At 40.4% G+C, this 14174-nt stretch overlaps 1 protein-coding gene across 2 annotated transcripts in view; it reads left to right on the plus strand.

Annotated features, from left to right (window-relative positions):
* The window catches only part of TMCC3 (transmembrane and coiled-coil domain family 3), an 89789-nt gene that overhangs the window by 34606 nt on the left and 41009 nt on the right, over positions 1 to 14174 (plus strand). Inside the window, exon 1 of one of the 2 annotated variants that reach the window (XM_005519430.3) lies at positions 10850 to 11022. The exons of the other annotated variant lie outside the window; for it this stretch is intronic. Within the exon in view, the coding sequence (XP_005519487.1) occupies positions 10945 to 11022 (78 nt within the window). The 5' untranslated portion in view covers positions 10850 to 10944. Of the gene's footprint in view, positions 1 to 10849; positions 11023 to 14174 lie in introns of those variants that run through there. 2 annotated transcript variants of the gene reach the window in all.

Consider the following 14174-nt stretch of genomic DNA (forward strand, 5'->3'; position numbering starts at 1 on the left):
AGCAGAACAAGTCCACTTACTTTTTTCTTTTTGGGGTAGAAATGTACCAAGATTGGTACATCCTTTCTCAAAGGAACTCTGTGCTCTCTTCCCTGTTTTACTGTCCATCCAGCAGAGTGCCCAGCTGACAATTGCTCAGCCTTTTGGAAGACTGAAGTCAGGGCTGCATGATGTAGGTATTCCCTGTGCCCACTGTGTAGACTGCTCACTCTGCCTGTGAAATGCTGTAAGCACTGGGGAGGCATAAATTAATAATGTGTGTTTATACATATGCATGTCTGCAGAATATCTAATGAACAAAGAGAAGGGAGCTTGAGCAGTATATTTTTAACCTCAGTTTTCTGTCTAGTGTTATTCTTTCTGAGCTTGCAGGGCAATATGAGAATGTTGATGATAGGGATGAAGGGATTTGTTTGCTGAAGTGTCATTCACAGCTGCTGGGGAGTATTGGGAAACTAGGAGAGTGGGAAATACTCACGTGCATGTATTTGCCAACACACATTTGTATGCATGCAGGTCTAGAAGTTACAAAAGGAAACAAAGTCACAGAACGTTCTGAGTTGGAAGGGATCCACAAGGCTCATGGAGTCCAGCTCTGAACTGGATGGCCCATATGGGGATCTCACCTGTGACATTGTCATTATTACCATCACACTCTGACAACTGAGCTAATCTCGGGGTCAGGAGGGTTATGTTGAGAAGTTCTGGGGGAATCAAGTCAAAAAAAGGTTTGTTGCAATGCAAACAAGCTGCAGCAAGTTCAGCTCTGTGCATGCAAAGAGAACATAAAAAACTATCTGTGAATATAGAGCATACCTTGTGGGGAGAAAACCTGATGATGTGGCGTCCATTAATCTCTTCTGGTTTTAAATTGCTGTATAATTTTGAGAGATGGCTGAAGATGTCATGCTGAGAGTTACTGAACATTTGGTTTTTTTTATTCTCATCTTAAGAAGAGGATTCACTTCAAGCTATTTGAATGCCTAGGGACATTGTTTAACTTTTTAATGTTTATTTGCTGCTGTCTCCATTCACTACAGAGGAAACAAGAATTCCCTGCTGATTTAGTTGAACTTACCTACTTCTTTTCTCCATCGATGAAGCTGAGTTGTGTATACATGCACCCTCATTTCATACTGTTGGGTGCCTTAGAAAAATAAATGCATTACAGTTTTGGACCATATGAAATCCAGATAACTAAAGGAAACTTATCAGTAGCAAACTTACCAGTACCAAAGGGGAAAGTTTGTAGAGATTTAGTGAAGCATCTCCTGGAGATGACTCATTTTTGGAGAAGATGAGCATATTTCTGCTGGGTCAGCGATTTAGTTATATAGAAAGGTTTTTTCTCTTTTCTTGAAAACCACATAATTGTTTATGTATGATGCTTTATCTACACAGATGTTCTAATGCCACATTTGCATTTTTGGTCCTTCAAGCAGTTCTGCTAGTTTTCATCTTTCCCTCATCTTAGTTTCAGCAGCTGGTATTATGATATTCAGATATAACTGCTGATTTCAGCTCTACCAGAAAATTCACACTGAAGCTTCCTGCTAGGTTTTTGCTTGGATGAAGCTGTTTCTTATTTTTCCAAAGCCTAACTGATTCAAGCTGTCATTGAAGTTCTATTACCAAAAAAAAAAAAAAAAATAAAAAAAGTGAAAATAGTTAAATAGTTCATTTTAAAAGTTTAATAGTTCATTTTAAAAGTTTAATAGTTCATTTTGGGGTGCCCATGATTTTACAAATTTCCATAAGTCACACTTGACTTAAGATTTGACTTCATGTCTTTTACGTTAAGAGTCTTTGGATACACACGTACCTGATATGCTATGACACAATTAAGTATTTGTCAGCTAAGAATGTAATTGCATGATCAGCTTTAGTTTTTACTTCTGACGTCTGCTATGTTCTGCCTTCTGCCCTGAGGCATGGTTCCCTGCCCACTTTCCTGAGTCAACACCACAGCTTGAGTAGATGTGCCAGTAGAAGATGAGCTAATAAAACTCAGACGTGTATTTTCACGGTGTAATAATTTATTTTGTTTTGACAGAAATAGCTCTCACCTGGACCAGCTGTCAGAGCAGCTCACTATTGTTGAATCTAAATTACAAGCCAACTTTAAAGGATAATATTCTAGACTAAACACAAGCATTAAAGATACATCTCTCTGTGGTGATTATACATAGTCAGGTAGCAATACAGGCTACCAGCCATCAGTTCTGCATAGTAACTCTGAAGCTGTGTCAACCAAGCAATCAGTGGTTTTTGTTGCAGTTTAAACATATAGTCTGAATACTGTGCCCAAGTTACTGCCTGTGGACAGCTTGCATGGGTTGCTTCCACACTGACATTACCAACTGGCCAGTTCAGTGTAACGAAATGGAACTGCTGAAAAATGTTAGGTTATTTTTGTGAAAACTTGTGGTAGAAATGAAAAATAATTTTTAGAAACATTTTCTTGTTAAGTTTTCAGACTGGGTAAGGTTTATGATATGATATCTCAAAGGACAGAAAATGTGGGAAAATATACTGTTTAGAAAAAAAGACAACCTTTCATTGTAAGAAATGCCAGATTTTGGTGAGAATGAAGAATAAATGAATATACTCAGTTGTTCTGTAGTTGTATCAGACCTCTGTGATTGAAATGTGGAAAATTATTGGAATTGGCGAGGGTCAGGTTGCAAAGTATGTTCCATGTGTTTGTGATACCACTTTTTTCTGAAGGGTTTGTCTTAATTTATGCAATAGGACTATGTAATGTGCTGTGTTACTGTGTTGTAACTTTTGTGTGCCTGTGCCCTAGAACTCTTGATTACTATTGATATACGCCTTGTTGCCTTTATGGTCTTTATGCTGCTGTTAGTTTATATATTGCACCAATACTTTTTACTGAGACTCCTAATTTACAAATGTTTCAAAATCTACATGAAATAATATGTGTTAGCGGAATGAACAAGCTGGAACATTAAATTTCTCCCCTTACAATACTAAAAATAAAGTTGTTGATAAGGCTGTGTATATGTGTGAGATATACACACACAAACACAAATAAATTTAAGGGAACCTTGTAAATGAACACTGGTAGGCCTATAACAGTTTTTTCCTCTCTTTGGATATATGAGTGTTTTTCTTTGAAATTCTTGCTGATAACATCATGCCTTTATTCTGTCTGGGCTTGGAAATTCTGATACCTGTAAAATAGTTAGCCTGAGGTGGTTACAAAACAGAAGTGGGGGAGCTACTCATAGCTCAAGCAGAGGCAACTACTATTCAGCCCTCCATATCAGGCCAACCCAAACCCTGCTGCCAAAACTGGTTTTATTTTGGTTTTTTTTAAGGCAAGAAGAGGGGCAGCTTCATTTTTCAGTGCCAGCTGGTGATGAGTACATTGGTGGGCACTGAAAGGGAAGAGGGTTTCAGTTTATTCCATGCCCAGAGCAGCCTCTCTGCTGCAGGACGTCTTCTCCTGTCCTGTCAGGTCTATGAACACTGAGGTTCTCTTTGCTTCTGTTACCTTAGGATTGCTTTATGTATAGATGCTTCGTCAAGATGCTGTAGCTGTATTGGTAAGGAAAAATAAATCTTGCCCTTCATACATATAATCCTAGGAAGAAAATACTGGTTACAGTTATGCTGGCAGTTGATGCTATGGTGAAGGCATTAATTTTGTTCCAGAAAATTGCATTGTTATATAGCAGAATATGAATTTTTATTGAGAAATGTTGTGTCTTTGCTGTTCTGTTTTCTAGTGATTTCATGCTGTAACATTTTCCAGTAATGTAAGTTCAGGGGAATCTCCCCCTAAAATACTAGGACTCTAGCTGTGTTGATACAGTTTCCAAAAACATTGCAAAATAAGCTGCTGTGTATCTATTCCTGCTAAACTCGGGTCCCAAGGATAAGAAAAAGGTACTGTGGTATGTGATATCTCATATGATTCATTGGTTGTAAAAGAATGAAGCAGAAGACTTCAACCTGTCAAAAACTGTCCCCCAAATTTTGTAATGAATAATACCTTACTAAATAATGATTTTAAATGTCCCAAAGAATCATTATGAATATTGTTTAAAAACCACATTTATTTGTGGGTTTTTTTTTCTGCTTAAATGTCTTATAGACTATTCTAAAGCATCTGATAACACCCAGACAGTAAAAAATAACAGTCGTGTTATATCTTATGGCTGGTCTCTGGTCAAATAGCTTCATGTCTAAATTCACTAAATCTAAATTCCAATCTAAAACATGATTCCAATACTCAAAATTGTATAGTCATGTACAGGAACTAAAGCATATAGGTGTTGCAGTTTTAATATTGTTAAGAATTAATATTAACATGCAAGAAGTTATAAAGCTCTGCTCCTGTCTTTGGAACAGTAGTAGTGAGTAGATCTGCTGTGTAGCATGCAGAAATATGTTATAAAGGCCTTGCATATTGAAGCTATTAGCAAGACTTTGATCAATGGACCTGTCTCTTTGCTGTAAAACCATTATAATATGAAAGTAAAATGTAATATCTGTTACAATATAGCAATTAAAAATAATATTTTTAGCAATAAAAATAGAAAAAGGAAGCTAATACAGCAAATACTTTATTCATTGAAAGCTGTCCTGTAAAATTATATAGTAATAACCCAGAAGTGGCTTCCTGACATATTACTATATTTAGATATGTAAAGGGAGTGTGTTGCTGGATAGTTATTAAAAAATGGTTGATACCCATGTACTTAGCATAATAGAAATATCTATGCTATGCTTTGGGGTTTTTTGTTGGCAATTTCTTGCCCTTAAAGTATTTGTTGTTAAAATCAGGCATTTGGAAAATTTCCAGTCAGATGAATTGTAGGTGATTATCTTTTACATTAGTAAGGGAATTTGAGCTTCATGTCCCTGTAACTTGCATCCCTGAAGATAGTCACTGTAATAAAACTCAAAAGCGTATGTTGCAACAACTCTCACCAGGACAAGGTGTAGGATTACTTGTATAATGATTAATTTTTCTGTCCTCTCATAACCCATCTGTGTTTTCTGGTTGACTGGCAAGAGAGTCCTAATTCTGCATTTGACATTGTCAATTCATATGGAAATAATTGATGTTGCACATTTAGCATGACATAAAATATACAGAGCCACCACCATGCAATGTACTTCATAGATAAATAAAATTGACAGGTTCCCATCCAGCACCGTCTGCTATCTCTGTGTGCAGCCCTCAGCCACAGACTGAGCTGGGATTCTGTGCAGCTATGGCCATAGAGCAGTAGGGTGAAAGCTGTAGTGTATTACCTTACAGAGCCTTTAGAAGCTCAGATGTCAGCTACCCAGCTACATGCCACCTCAGGGGGATTGCAGGCACTGCTGCTCGCAGAGTGGGTTAGGGTGGCACATTCCAAGAGCAATTTTTATGCTCATGGGCCATGTCTAGTGTGCTTGTTTTAATTTGAGAATAAAAAATGTTGCCCTGATATAACCACCAGAATATGAAGTAATAGGAGATTCAGGCTGTTTGTCTTCTGGCAACAGCCTGAATGGTTTGGATGCAAGTTCATATTTGTGTTTTGGAAGGGGGTACACCTTTGTGTGCCAGCAGGCTGCAGCTGTTGGTCCTGCATGCCTTGTGACAATGTCAAAGTGCTGATTTGGGATAAAGAGGCTGTATACATTCATTCTCAGGCAGCCACAAATCACATACTATGAGGCAGAAGAAAATTTGTAAGCTGATGAGCAGCAACCATTCATGTTGCTAGAGGGAGAATTCTCTACTTGCCTCTGCAACATGGACTGTCTTTAATGTACATAGCTGTGCTCCAGGTGAGTTCTTGTGTATACAGAACAGTTGGCATTTCAGTCTGCTAGAAAGGTGGCTCTTATTCACACATTTGAAATGCAAAACACTGCCACCATCCTGTAGGTACTGTTTGCACTATTGCTGTCACTCAGCAGCAGCAGTGAGGAATTATGTGCCTTGATTTTCCTAGGTTGTATGAGAATGGTGAAAGGCCTTGAAATTGCCTCTCGTCACACGGCAAGGGACACACAATAGTATGCAGGGAAAAGGAAGGAGAACTTCTGTTACCCTGAACTGGCATTTTTCACCTGCTTTTTATACTTCACTCCCTGTAAGTGCATTTCACTAATACATGAAAGTTTTGTTTTGCAGTTTTTTACTGTGTGGAAAAGGCATACTCACAGAGTGTCCAGAGCTATTCTATTGTGAAAGCACATAAAACATTTCTTAATCAGGAGAGGAGAGGGGTTAATTTAAAATTTTAGTTTGATATCTGAATGTTTATAAACATCTTCTGAATCCTTGTCACAGCTTGGCAATACAATCTGCAAGTCTTAGCGTGATCCCATGGTAGTTTGTGCTGGGTACAAATAAGCAGAATATCTCCTTTGCTGTGGATGTGAAAGGCTCATGCTTTGGCAGAGGAACTGAGAACTGTGACAATGCACTCAGGGCTAACTGCAAGACCAGTGCCACTCGGCACTATCCCACTTGCCTTCAGACTTGGAAATGACTAACAGTCTCTTTTCACGTAGACCCTTTCCCTAGAGGCTGCTTGATGAAACCTTTTGGAAAAAGATTTGGAGGACAAGTTAAAAAGTCTCTCAAAAGGAGCCCCAGCATCCTGTTTAGAGTACAGATGTTACCATTATGAGAAAAGGGACTTTCATCTTCTTCCTGATTGTATCTTTGCCAACATACCTTTGACATCAGATATTTAATTCGTTCCCCTGAACATCAGAACACAACATTTAATAATAGCACATTTAATTCTGGAGGAGCTCAAGGTTCTACACAGTGGCAAAGACGTGCTCTGCTTCTCCTTTTACAGATAGGGTAGAAGTCCAAAGAAGTAAAGTAAATTGCCAAGATCAATTCATAATAAAACTGGAAAGAGAATGGGGTCAAACCTTGAGCCAGCCTCCAAATGAAAGTTTCCATGTTTTCCACCTCTATAAAGGTTTATTTAGAGATTTTTTGTTACTTCCCAGTGTGGGTGCATGACACCATCTAGGAGATTGCATTGTGTGGGAGCTGGGTTTTGTTAGGCAATCCCACAAGTGCACTGGCACTTCTGCTCCCTCAGTGGCCTCTGCATAAGTCAGTATGGATAATTTATGGCTTGCAGGTGGGAGTGCTGTGTCTGCTGTGCAAGTATTACACATGGTCATGGGACAAAAAATGGATGGCAAAGATGCAGTTCCTGATGGGAAGAGAGACAGGAATCATCTCTAGAAAGCTCAGGCTCCAGCTAACAGGCGTCCTTTGGACAGTGCCTCTGCTGCACCTCCAGAGATTTGATTTTCTTAAAACATGGCAATACAGGCAAACGCAATATTGATGTCTGTCCCTCTGAAAATCAAATACAGTGGTGAATGCTACTCTTGTGCTATGATCTTAAGTCTAATTAGACCTAACAGGTATCATTCTTTAAAAGATCACTTAAAAAAGGTAGGCAAAATAATGTAAATACCAAGAGTTAAGCATTGTGGATCATGCCAGCATGCTGACGTGAGGGAAAGGACTGGAAAAGAATGGGTACTGTCAGCTGGGCACTAAGTGAGAGATTTTGACGTATTTGACCTTTAAAACTGGCAGAATGGATGGCCAAAAATGATTTAACATTTTATCATTCATTTAAGACATAGAAATTAATTTTAAAAATAATTTTTGAGAAGAACAAAGGATGAGAGAATGAATCTATGGACTACTATTTCTGTCTATGTCACTGTGAGTCCAGCCTCATGCTCCTGCCTCTATCTGGAAGAATTTACTTCAGTGGAGTTAAGGTTCAGTTGAGAGGAGGTGCAGTGTGTGGGAAGAACATTTATTTAAACTCTTGTGGGCTTTTGAAAATAACAGTGAGAGAAGTACCCAGTGAAGCTCTCAGTAGTACTGTGCTGGGCAGTATTCTGTCATGTTCAGGGTGTCATGTCTCTGTTTTGGAGTGAGGAAGGAGAGCTGTACAAACCAGCTGTGTGTGCAAGAGGAGGGCAGATGGTCTTTGTTCAGCCAAGCCAAATGAAATGCATTCTGCAAATGTGCCATAGGATAAGAATGGCACATTCCAGCTCAGGAAGGACCTAGTGGCACATATGTGAGAAGGAAAGATAGAGGGGGAAAAGAGCAGCCTTTGGTCAGAGAATTGCATTGCACCACAGTTTGTCATAAATGCTGAAGATGCAGATTATTTAAGTCCAAATATGAAAAGAACCATTTCTTGAGATGTGGCAGTTGTCATCAAAATTACAATGGCTTCTAATTCAGCTTGTGTGGAAGGACTCTCGTGACCTGTGGGACAGATGCCTCTGCCCAAGCAGCCATTTCTCCTCCGTTCTAACTTGCAGCACTTGTTCCTAATTGACTGGCCTGCTGTCCTGTGGTCACAGTTCCTCCAGGAACATCCCAGTGCCAGGGCTTGCACTGCTGGCGCAGGAGCCGGGAGCTGTTTGTGGTATGCACTGCTGAGAGCAGTGCCCAAGCAACAGATCTACAGGCTTGGTTGGAAGGTGTGACTCATGCAACACTGGGGTCTTACGAGATCAGCTATATCATGTTCTCTTCTTAGAGGCTACATTAGGACAGAGCTTTCTTTGTAAATATAGTAGTATGTATGTTGATACTACCTCTAAATATGTACTGCATATTCTTGCCTGTCTTTATCTGGAAGTTTCGCCATTTTGTGGCTAGTCTGCTGGTGCTATTTAAATGAGACTGATATGTAAATAAAACTCTTAAACTTTTGAATAAAGTGTGATTTATAATAAGTCTTCTATGACTAAAACATCAAGCAGTTGCGGTGTTTTATGTGTCCCTATTCCAACTGCTTACCCTTTCTATGCTTTGATCAACTGCATCTGGCAAGTCTTAAAAAAAACTCTGAAAGTTTCTGAGGAAATAAGGGTGTTTCATCCTAGGTGCTGAAAACCACACATTCCTGTTTGGAAATGTGCAATTATTTCTTCAGTGAAAACCCCAAGCCCCACAGAATTTGCCTATTTAATTTTTTACTCACCTTTACCTCCAGACTTCCTTACCCTCTGGCACATGAATTAATGTTCATGTCTGAGCTGAAGGACTGAAAAAAGTTTCCATTTCTGTTCTGGTTTTGGTTTTTTTTTTCTCCCAGCAGCCTTTTAACTTCAGCCAACTCATTCCGCTTCATAAGAGGTATAGGAAGGGTGGCAAGTTGCCATCTGTGTGCAGTATCTAGTGTTAGCTTGGTACTTTGAATACTGCTTTAGGAAAATAGTCGTTCCTTTAGTAAACCCACTCATTGTTTACTTTGGGGTAACTTTGTTAAACCTGGTGTTACAGTTGAAGAAGAAACACCTGCCAAGAAGGTGAGGTGTAGTATTTATTTTTATTTTAGAATTCCAGGTCTTTCATTTATGAAGACATTAGTTGAAAACACCAAGGAGGATCTTATGTCAGATAATTAACCTCTGAGAGTAGTTATCTTGGAACATATGATTCCAATAAAAAAAACCTAAACAAATGGTGACAGGGAAATATTTTTTAAAGCTACAAGGTCCTTCTAGGATAGTTAGCTATGTTGATATTTAAGTATGTTTATATACCCACATGCCTTGGGACTGTTGTCTCAACTAGAGAAGAAAAGCAGTGTGATTTGTGCATGAGCATGATAACAACTGTACTTAAAAGGTAAAGTCCTGTTACTCTTACAAGGGAGTTGGCCTGAAGGAACTCAAGATTTCCTTGTGTAATAATTAGAGGTGGTAACTCAACTAGTCTGGTTTTTTTTCTAAAGGAAAAGAAGTACATTTCCTCTACAACTTTGTGATTATAAAACAATATTTCACTTTTCAGTGGGTTAAAATGTGTTAAGTGTCACTTAAATGCATTCCTCACTATAGAAAGTCTGAGAATGAATGTGAAAATCAGTCAGAAACTCCACTCAGCTCCTAGGAATTTAAATACATTGGCATGCACCTGCCTGGCCTGCTCTGGAAAACAAGTTATCCTTGATAGTTCTGAAGTATCACTTGAAGCTCCCTTGGGCAAGATCTTGAAGGATTTATCTCACATCTGTAGAATGAAGAAAAAGGGGCTGAATTAGTTGCTGTGCTCCACTGACCACTTTGTTAAATGCAAGCCCTAATTACTTAGTTGGTTTGACAGAATGTTTATACCATTTTATCGTGAAAACCTCTAGGTATCAAGGGCTTTCAAGCAGCAGTACTCAGTTATGTCCAGGGTACCTTACACTACCGAAGTCAAAACCTTACAAGTGTATCTGCCCAAAACTGACAACACAATACTTCTGCTTTCTTCCTTTCTTTCCCCTTTGGACTTCTGAACCTTTAGAATATACTGTGCTTTGTGAGGTTTCACTGTAGCCACACGGTCTAGGTTTGTTTTAAGGCAAGCGGAGATTGCTTGCTTGATTGATTGATTGTAGCTCTCTCCAATACCTGGATCGGACCCAAACCAGCGGCGGTCAGCAGGAGGAACTGTCATCCCTCTGTCCAGCCATTCCTCTGTGTCATCGTGTGATCATCGTGTCCCAGCTCCCGCTCTCCTCTCAGAGACGACGGCCTTGAAAATAAAACACACGAAGGGACGTCTGGCCCAGTCCCTCTGGCTAAGCTCTCCCCGCTTCATCCCGTCTCAGGCGTCCTTCCTTTTTGGAAGGAGGGGGCACCCCAGCCGCGGCGCCCTCAGGGTCCGTGCGGCGGGACCCGGAGCGCGGAGGGGCCGATCCGGGTGTGTGCGGGCTGGGGAGCGGCCGCGCCGCGGGCGGGGCCGTGCGGGCGGGGCGTGCCCGGCGCTCCCGAGCGGCGGCCGCGATCCCGATCCCGATCCCGCTCCCGATCCCGATCCCGATCCCGCTCAGTCCCGCGGCCGCAGGGCTGGTGCTTGGGCGGCCCTGGGCGGCACCGCGCCCGGCGCGGGGCAGCAGCACAAGCACAAGCATGCCGGGCAGCGACACGGCGCTCGCCGTGGACAGGACGTACTCGGACCCGGAGCGGCACCGGCGCCGCAAGACCAGGGTAAGGCGTGTGAGAGCAGGCGGCCCGCGGGGGCTGCCCGGGCCATTTGGGTCCCGAGCTCTGACAGGCAGCCGCCAACCTGCAGCACGTTCCCCGTGAGGTCTCCGCGTTTGCTAGGCTGACGATCTAAAGGGAAGGTTTTCTCCTACGTGATTCTTTCACGTTCATACTCTGAACGCTTTATGGTATAGGAAAATGAAATGAAGCTGGATATTGACTTCATAGAAACCAATGTTCGAGGAATCCCCTCAATCGAAACTAGAGGGATACAAGTGTAATAGAACACTTACTCACCAGAGTCAACAGCGCCGATGATTTAATGCCATGACTCTGTCTCGATCATAGTGGTGAATCCTAGGGTTTGGTTCTGTTTCTCAAGGTTTGTTTAATAAACTCTGGAGCAGGTGATTGTACCTGGCAGCAGAGAATTGTTATGGTTCCTTTTATGAAGTTAAAAGAGGGCTGTGGCAGGAATGGAACTTGACGGAAAAAGTATACCTGTGTGTTTCCAGAGATAAAGTAAGAATATATTATATATCTGTGATGTATGGCTTTATGAAATCGTTTTTATTTTCCTGGCAAGTTCATCTTTCTTTATGTTTATTTCATATATATATTTATAAACATAAACATGTATAGGCAAAGCTTGTGATCCTTTCATGTATTTAGTGGCTTTTATGGTAAGTGTTCTGTTGATGAAGGCACTTTGCTTTTTACTTTAAAATTCTTACCTAAATGCTCAGCTCAAAGACGTGTAAAAAAGTGGCCCTTTCTTCCCAGGCACTGCAGGAAAGGAAAAATGAGGTTGCTCTAGCTGACTTGGGATATTGGCAGAAATACTGTTTTCTGTGCTGAGATCTTGGGTCTGACAACAAATTAACTTTATGGTTTGAGAGGTGTAAGGATCAACTATTTGTGAGGGAAGATCTTTTTTAGGGGTTGACTCAGGTAAAGGTTTTGGAGTTTGGGGATTTTCTTTTCCTGTACTGTGCATTAACAGTATTCTCCATCTCTCCAGCCCATAGTGATGAAAATGAGTTGGTGTGATTCAGATTGCTTCAGAATAATGAAATGTTTTAAAAATGGGTAACCCATTTGTAGCATTACTACTAAAGCTCTTCACACTATAAAATGGACACACATGCTAGTCATATTGGAGTTAACAATCTTATGCATTTCCTTTATTCTTCTCTGTTGAAAGTTGAACTGATTAGTTTCTCCTTCACTGATCTTGCTGTGAGAATAGTGTACTACCTACCTAAGTGTGGCCATGGAGAAAAGTTGCATATCTTCATAATTTTGGGCATATTTAAGGGTTAAACACTACTCTGTCGTCTAGTTGATTTGCTTAAAAGTATAAAGTATTGTGGCTAATGCTGTGTTGCTTATTGTACTTGTGTATTGACAATTAAAAAAAATAATCTTATGTTTTAATTTTATAAAAGCATTGACCTTCTGTCTGATTTTGGATTTTTTTTAATCAGAATTAGTGTCATCTTCCCTTCCTGTGACCATGAGGACTAGAAATACAACTCTGTACAAGTTTAGAGTTGTATGTAATTGTGATGCTCCAGGGTGTGGGCTTTACAAGTTGTGTCAGATATCACAGAACTTGTAGTATAATTGCTAGGTATGGTAGCAGCATGTTGTATGTTCCAGGTGATGGTAAGACCTTGTAGTAAATCTATTTGTGCTTAGTCTAGACAAATTGGAATTTTTCCTGAGTAAATTGCCTGGACAACTTCAACATTTTTCTTACTGCCTAGCTGTAGGGGTAGAAATGGTCACACACCAGAGCAGCAAGAACCGGCAGTATTATGCAAAAAAAAAGGCAAGAAATTATAATGCTGTTTTTTATTTAGACTGAATAAAAATCATCAAAGCAGCTGAAGTTAAAGCTGCCATTCCCAAATATGGATGGAGAAGAACAATGCAGTGCATGAACACAACAATATAGAAGTGGTAGGGGCGTTCTCAAGAGCCTGAGCAGACTAGGGAGACCTGCTGTATGAGGAATGCTTTGGAGCTGGATTTGGTAGCAGCATAGGACATGTTATAAGTAAAGTGAGATCCATTTAATAAAGTCTGGGGAGAAGAGAGGTGTCAAAGTAGAAGCTGGATCTTCTAGTCTGTATAACATAGGGTAGAGTCCAGTTTTCAGGTGGGTGGGTTTTAAAGGAATTCTCCAGCCTATAGGTTACTGTATGTGTCTTTCAAGCCCATGTAAGGATTTTCTTTGTGAGACAGCAACACCATTTTTCTGGACAGGTAAAATGACAGTTCTAAATGTGCTACTGTATATACTGTAGGAAGGCATCATTAAATTCAGTTTGCAGAAGTGCTAGAACCATTTGCTGTGAATATAGCCTTTGGAGTTTGTAAATGCTAGAGTCTGAGGGGATTTAAACATTTTTGCTGCAGCCAAAAAGCTTCTTCAGTGTACAGCAACAGGTCTGTTTAATGCCTTCTCCTTTGAGGCCATTGGAAGTATAAGATATTGTGGGTTTTGCTAATAACTCTCCATATGTCACCTTTTGTGTGAAAGTCCAGCCCAGTGGCTGAAAGAGAGAAAATACTTTATTGAAGTACAGTTGAGGTATTCTTAATTTAGGGAAGTCACTGCTGCTGCTGAAGGCCAAATATTTTGAGGGAGAGGCTGTTCTCTCTTCTTAGATATTCTCTTCCTTGGATGAATCTCTAGAGAGTCCAGCTATGATGTGTATGGCAGTACTAAGTGGGGCATGAAAACACTATTACTTGGAGTGTAGTGGAATTAGTGCCTTACAGTTGTGCTTTTACGTGGTGGGTATAGATTAATAGCTATGTGGTTGCCTTAGTTGTGGAAAATCATCCATCTCCAGATTTAAGAGGGGTGCTAATCTGGGAGACTTTGCCTGCCTCTCCTTGCCAATAGTACCTGCTCATTATAATCTGTATTACTGCAAATTGCTCCAGTGGTGCTGGTAGAATCCATGGACAGTGCAGCCATGTAAAATGTTTCTGGTCCTCTTTGCTAATGGCAGTTACTGCAGCTTCACTGTGCTTAACATCCACTACTAGCTGATTCCTGCAACACTTCAAATACAAATCTTTGAAAAACATTCAAAATCAGGACGTAAAATATGAAGTAGGACAAGATTTGGGAACAGGAG

The sequence above is a fragment of the Pseudopodoces humilis genome, chromosome 5 (genome assembly GCF_049639895.1).
Source record: "Pseudopodoces humilis isolate 2021_Gansu_Grassland_sample_001 chromosome 5, ASM4963989v1, whole genome shotgun sequence".
NCBI lineage: Eukaryota > Metazoa > Chordata > Aves > Passeriformes > Paridae > Pseudopodoces > Pseudopodoces humilis.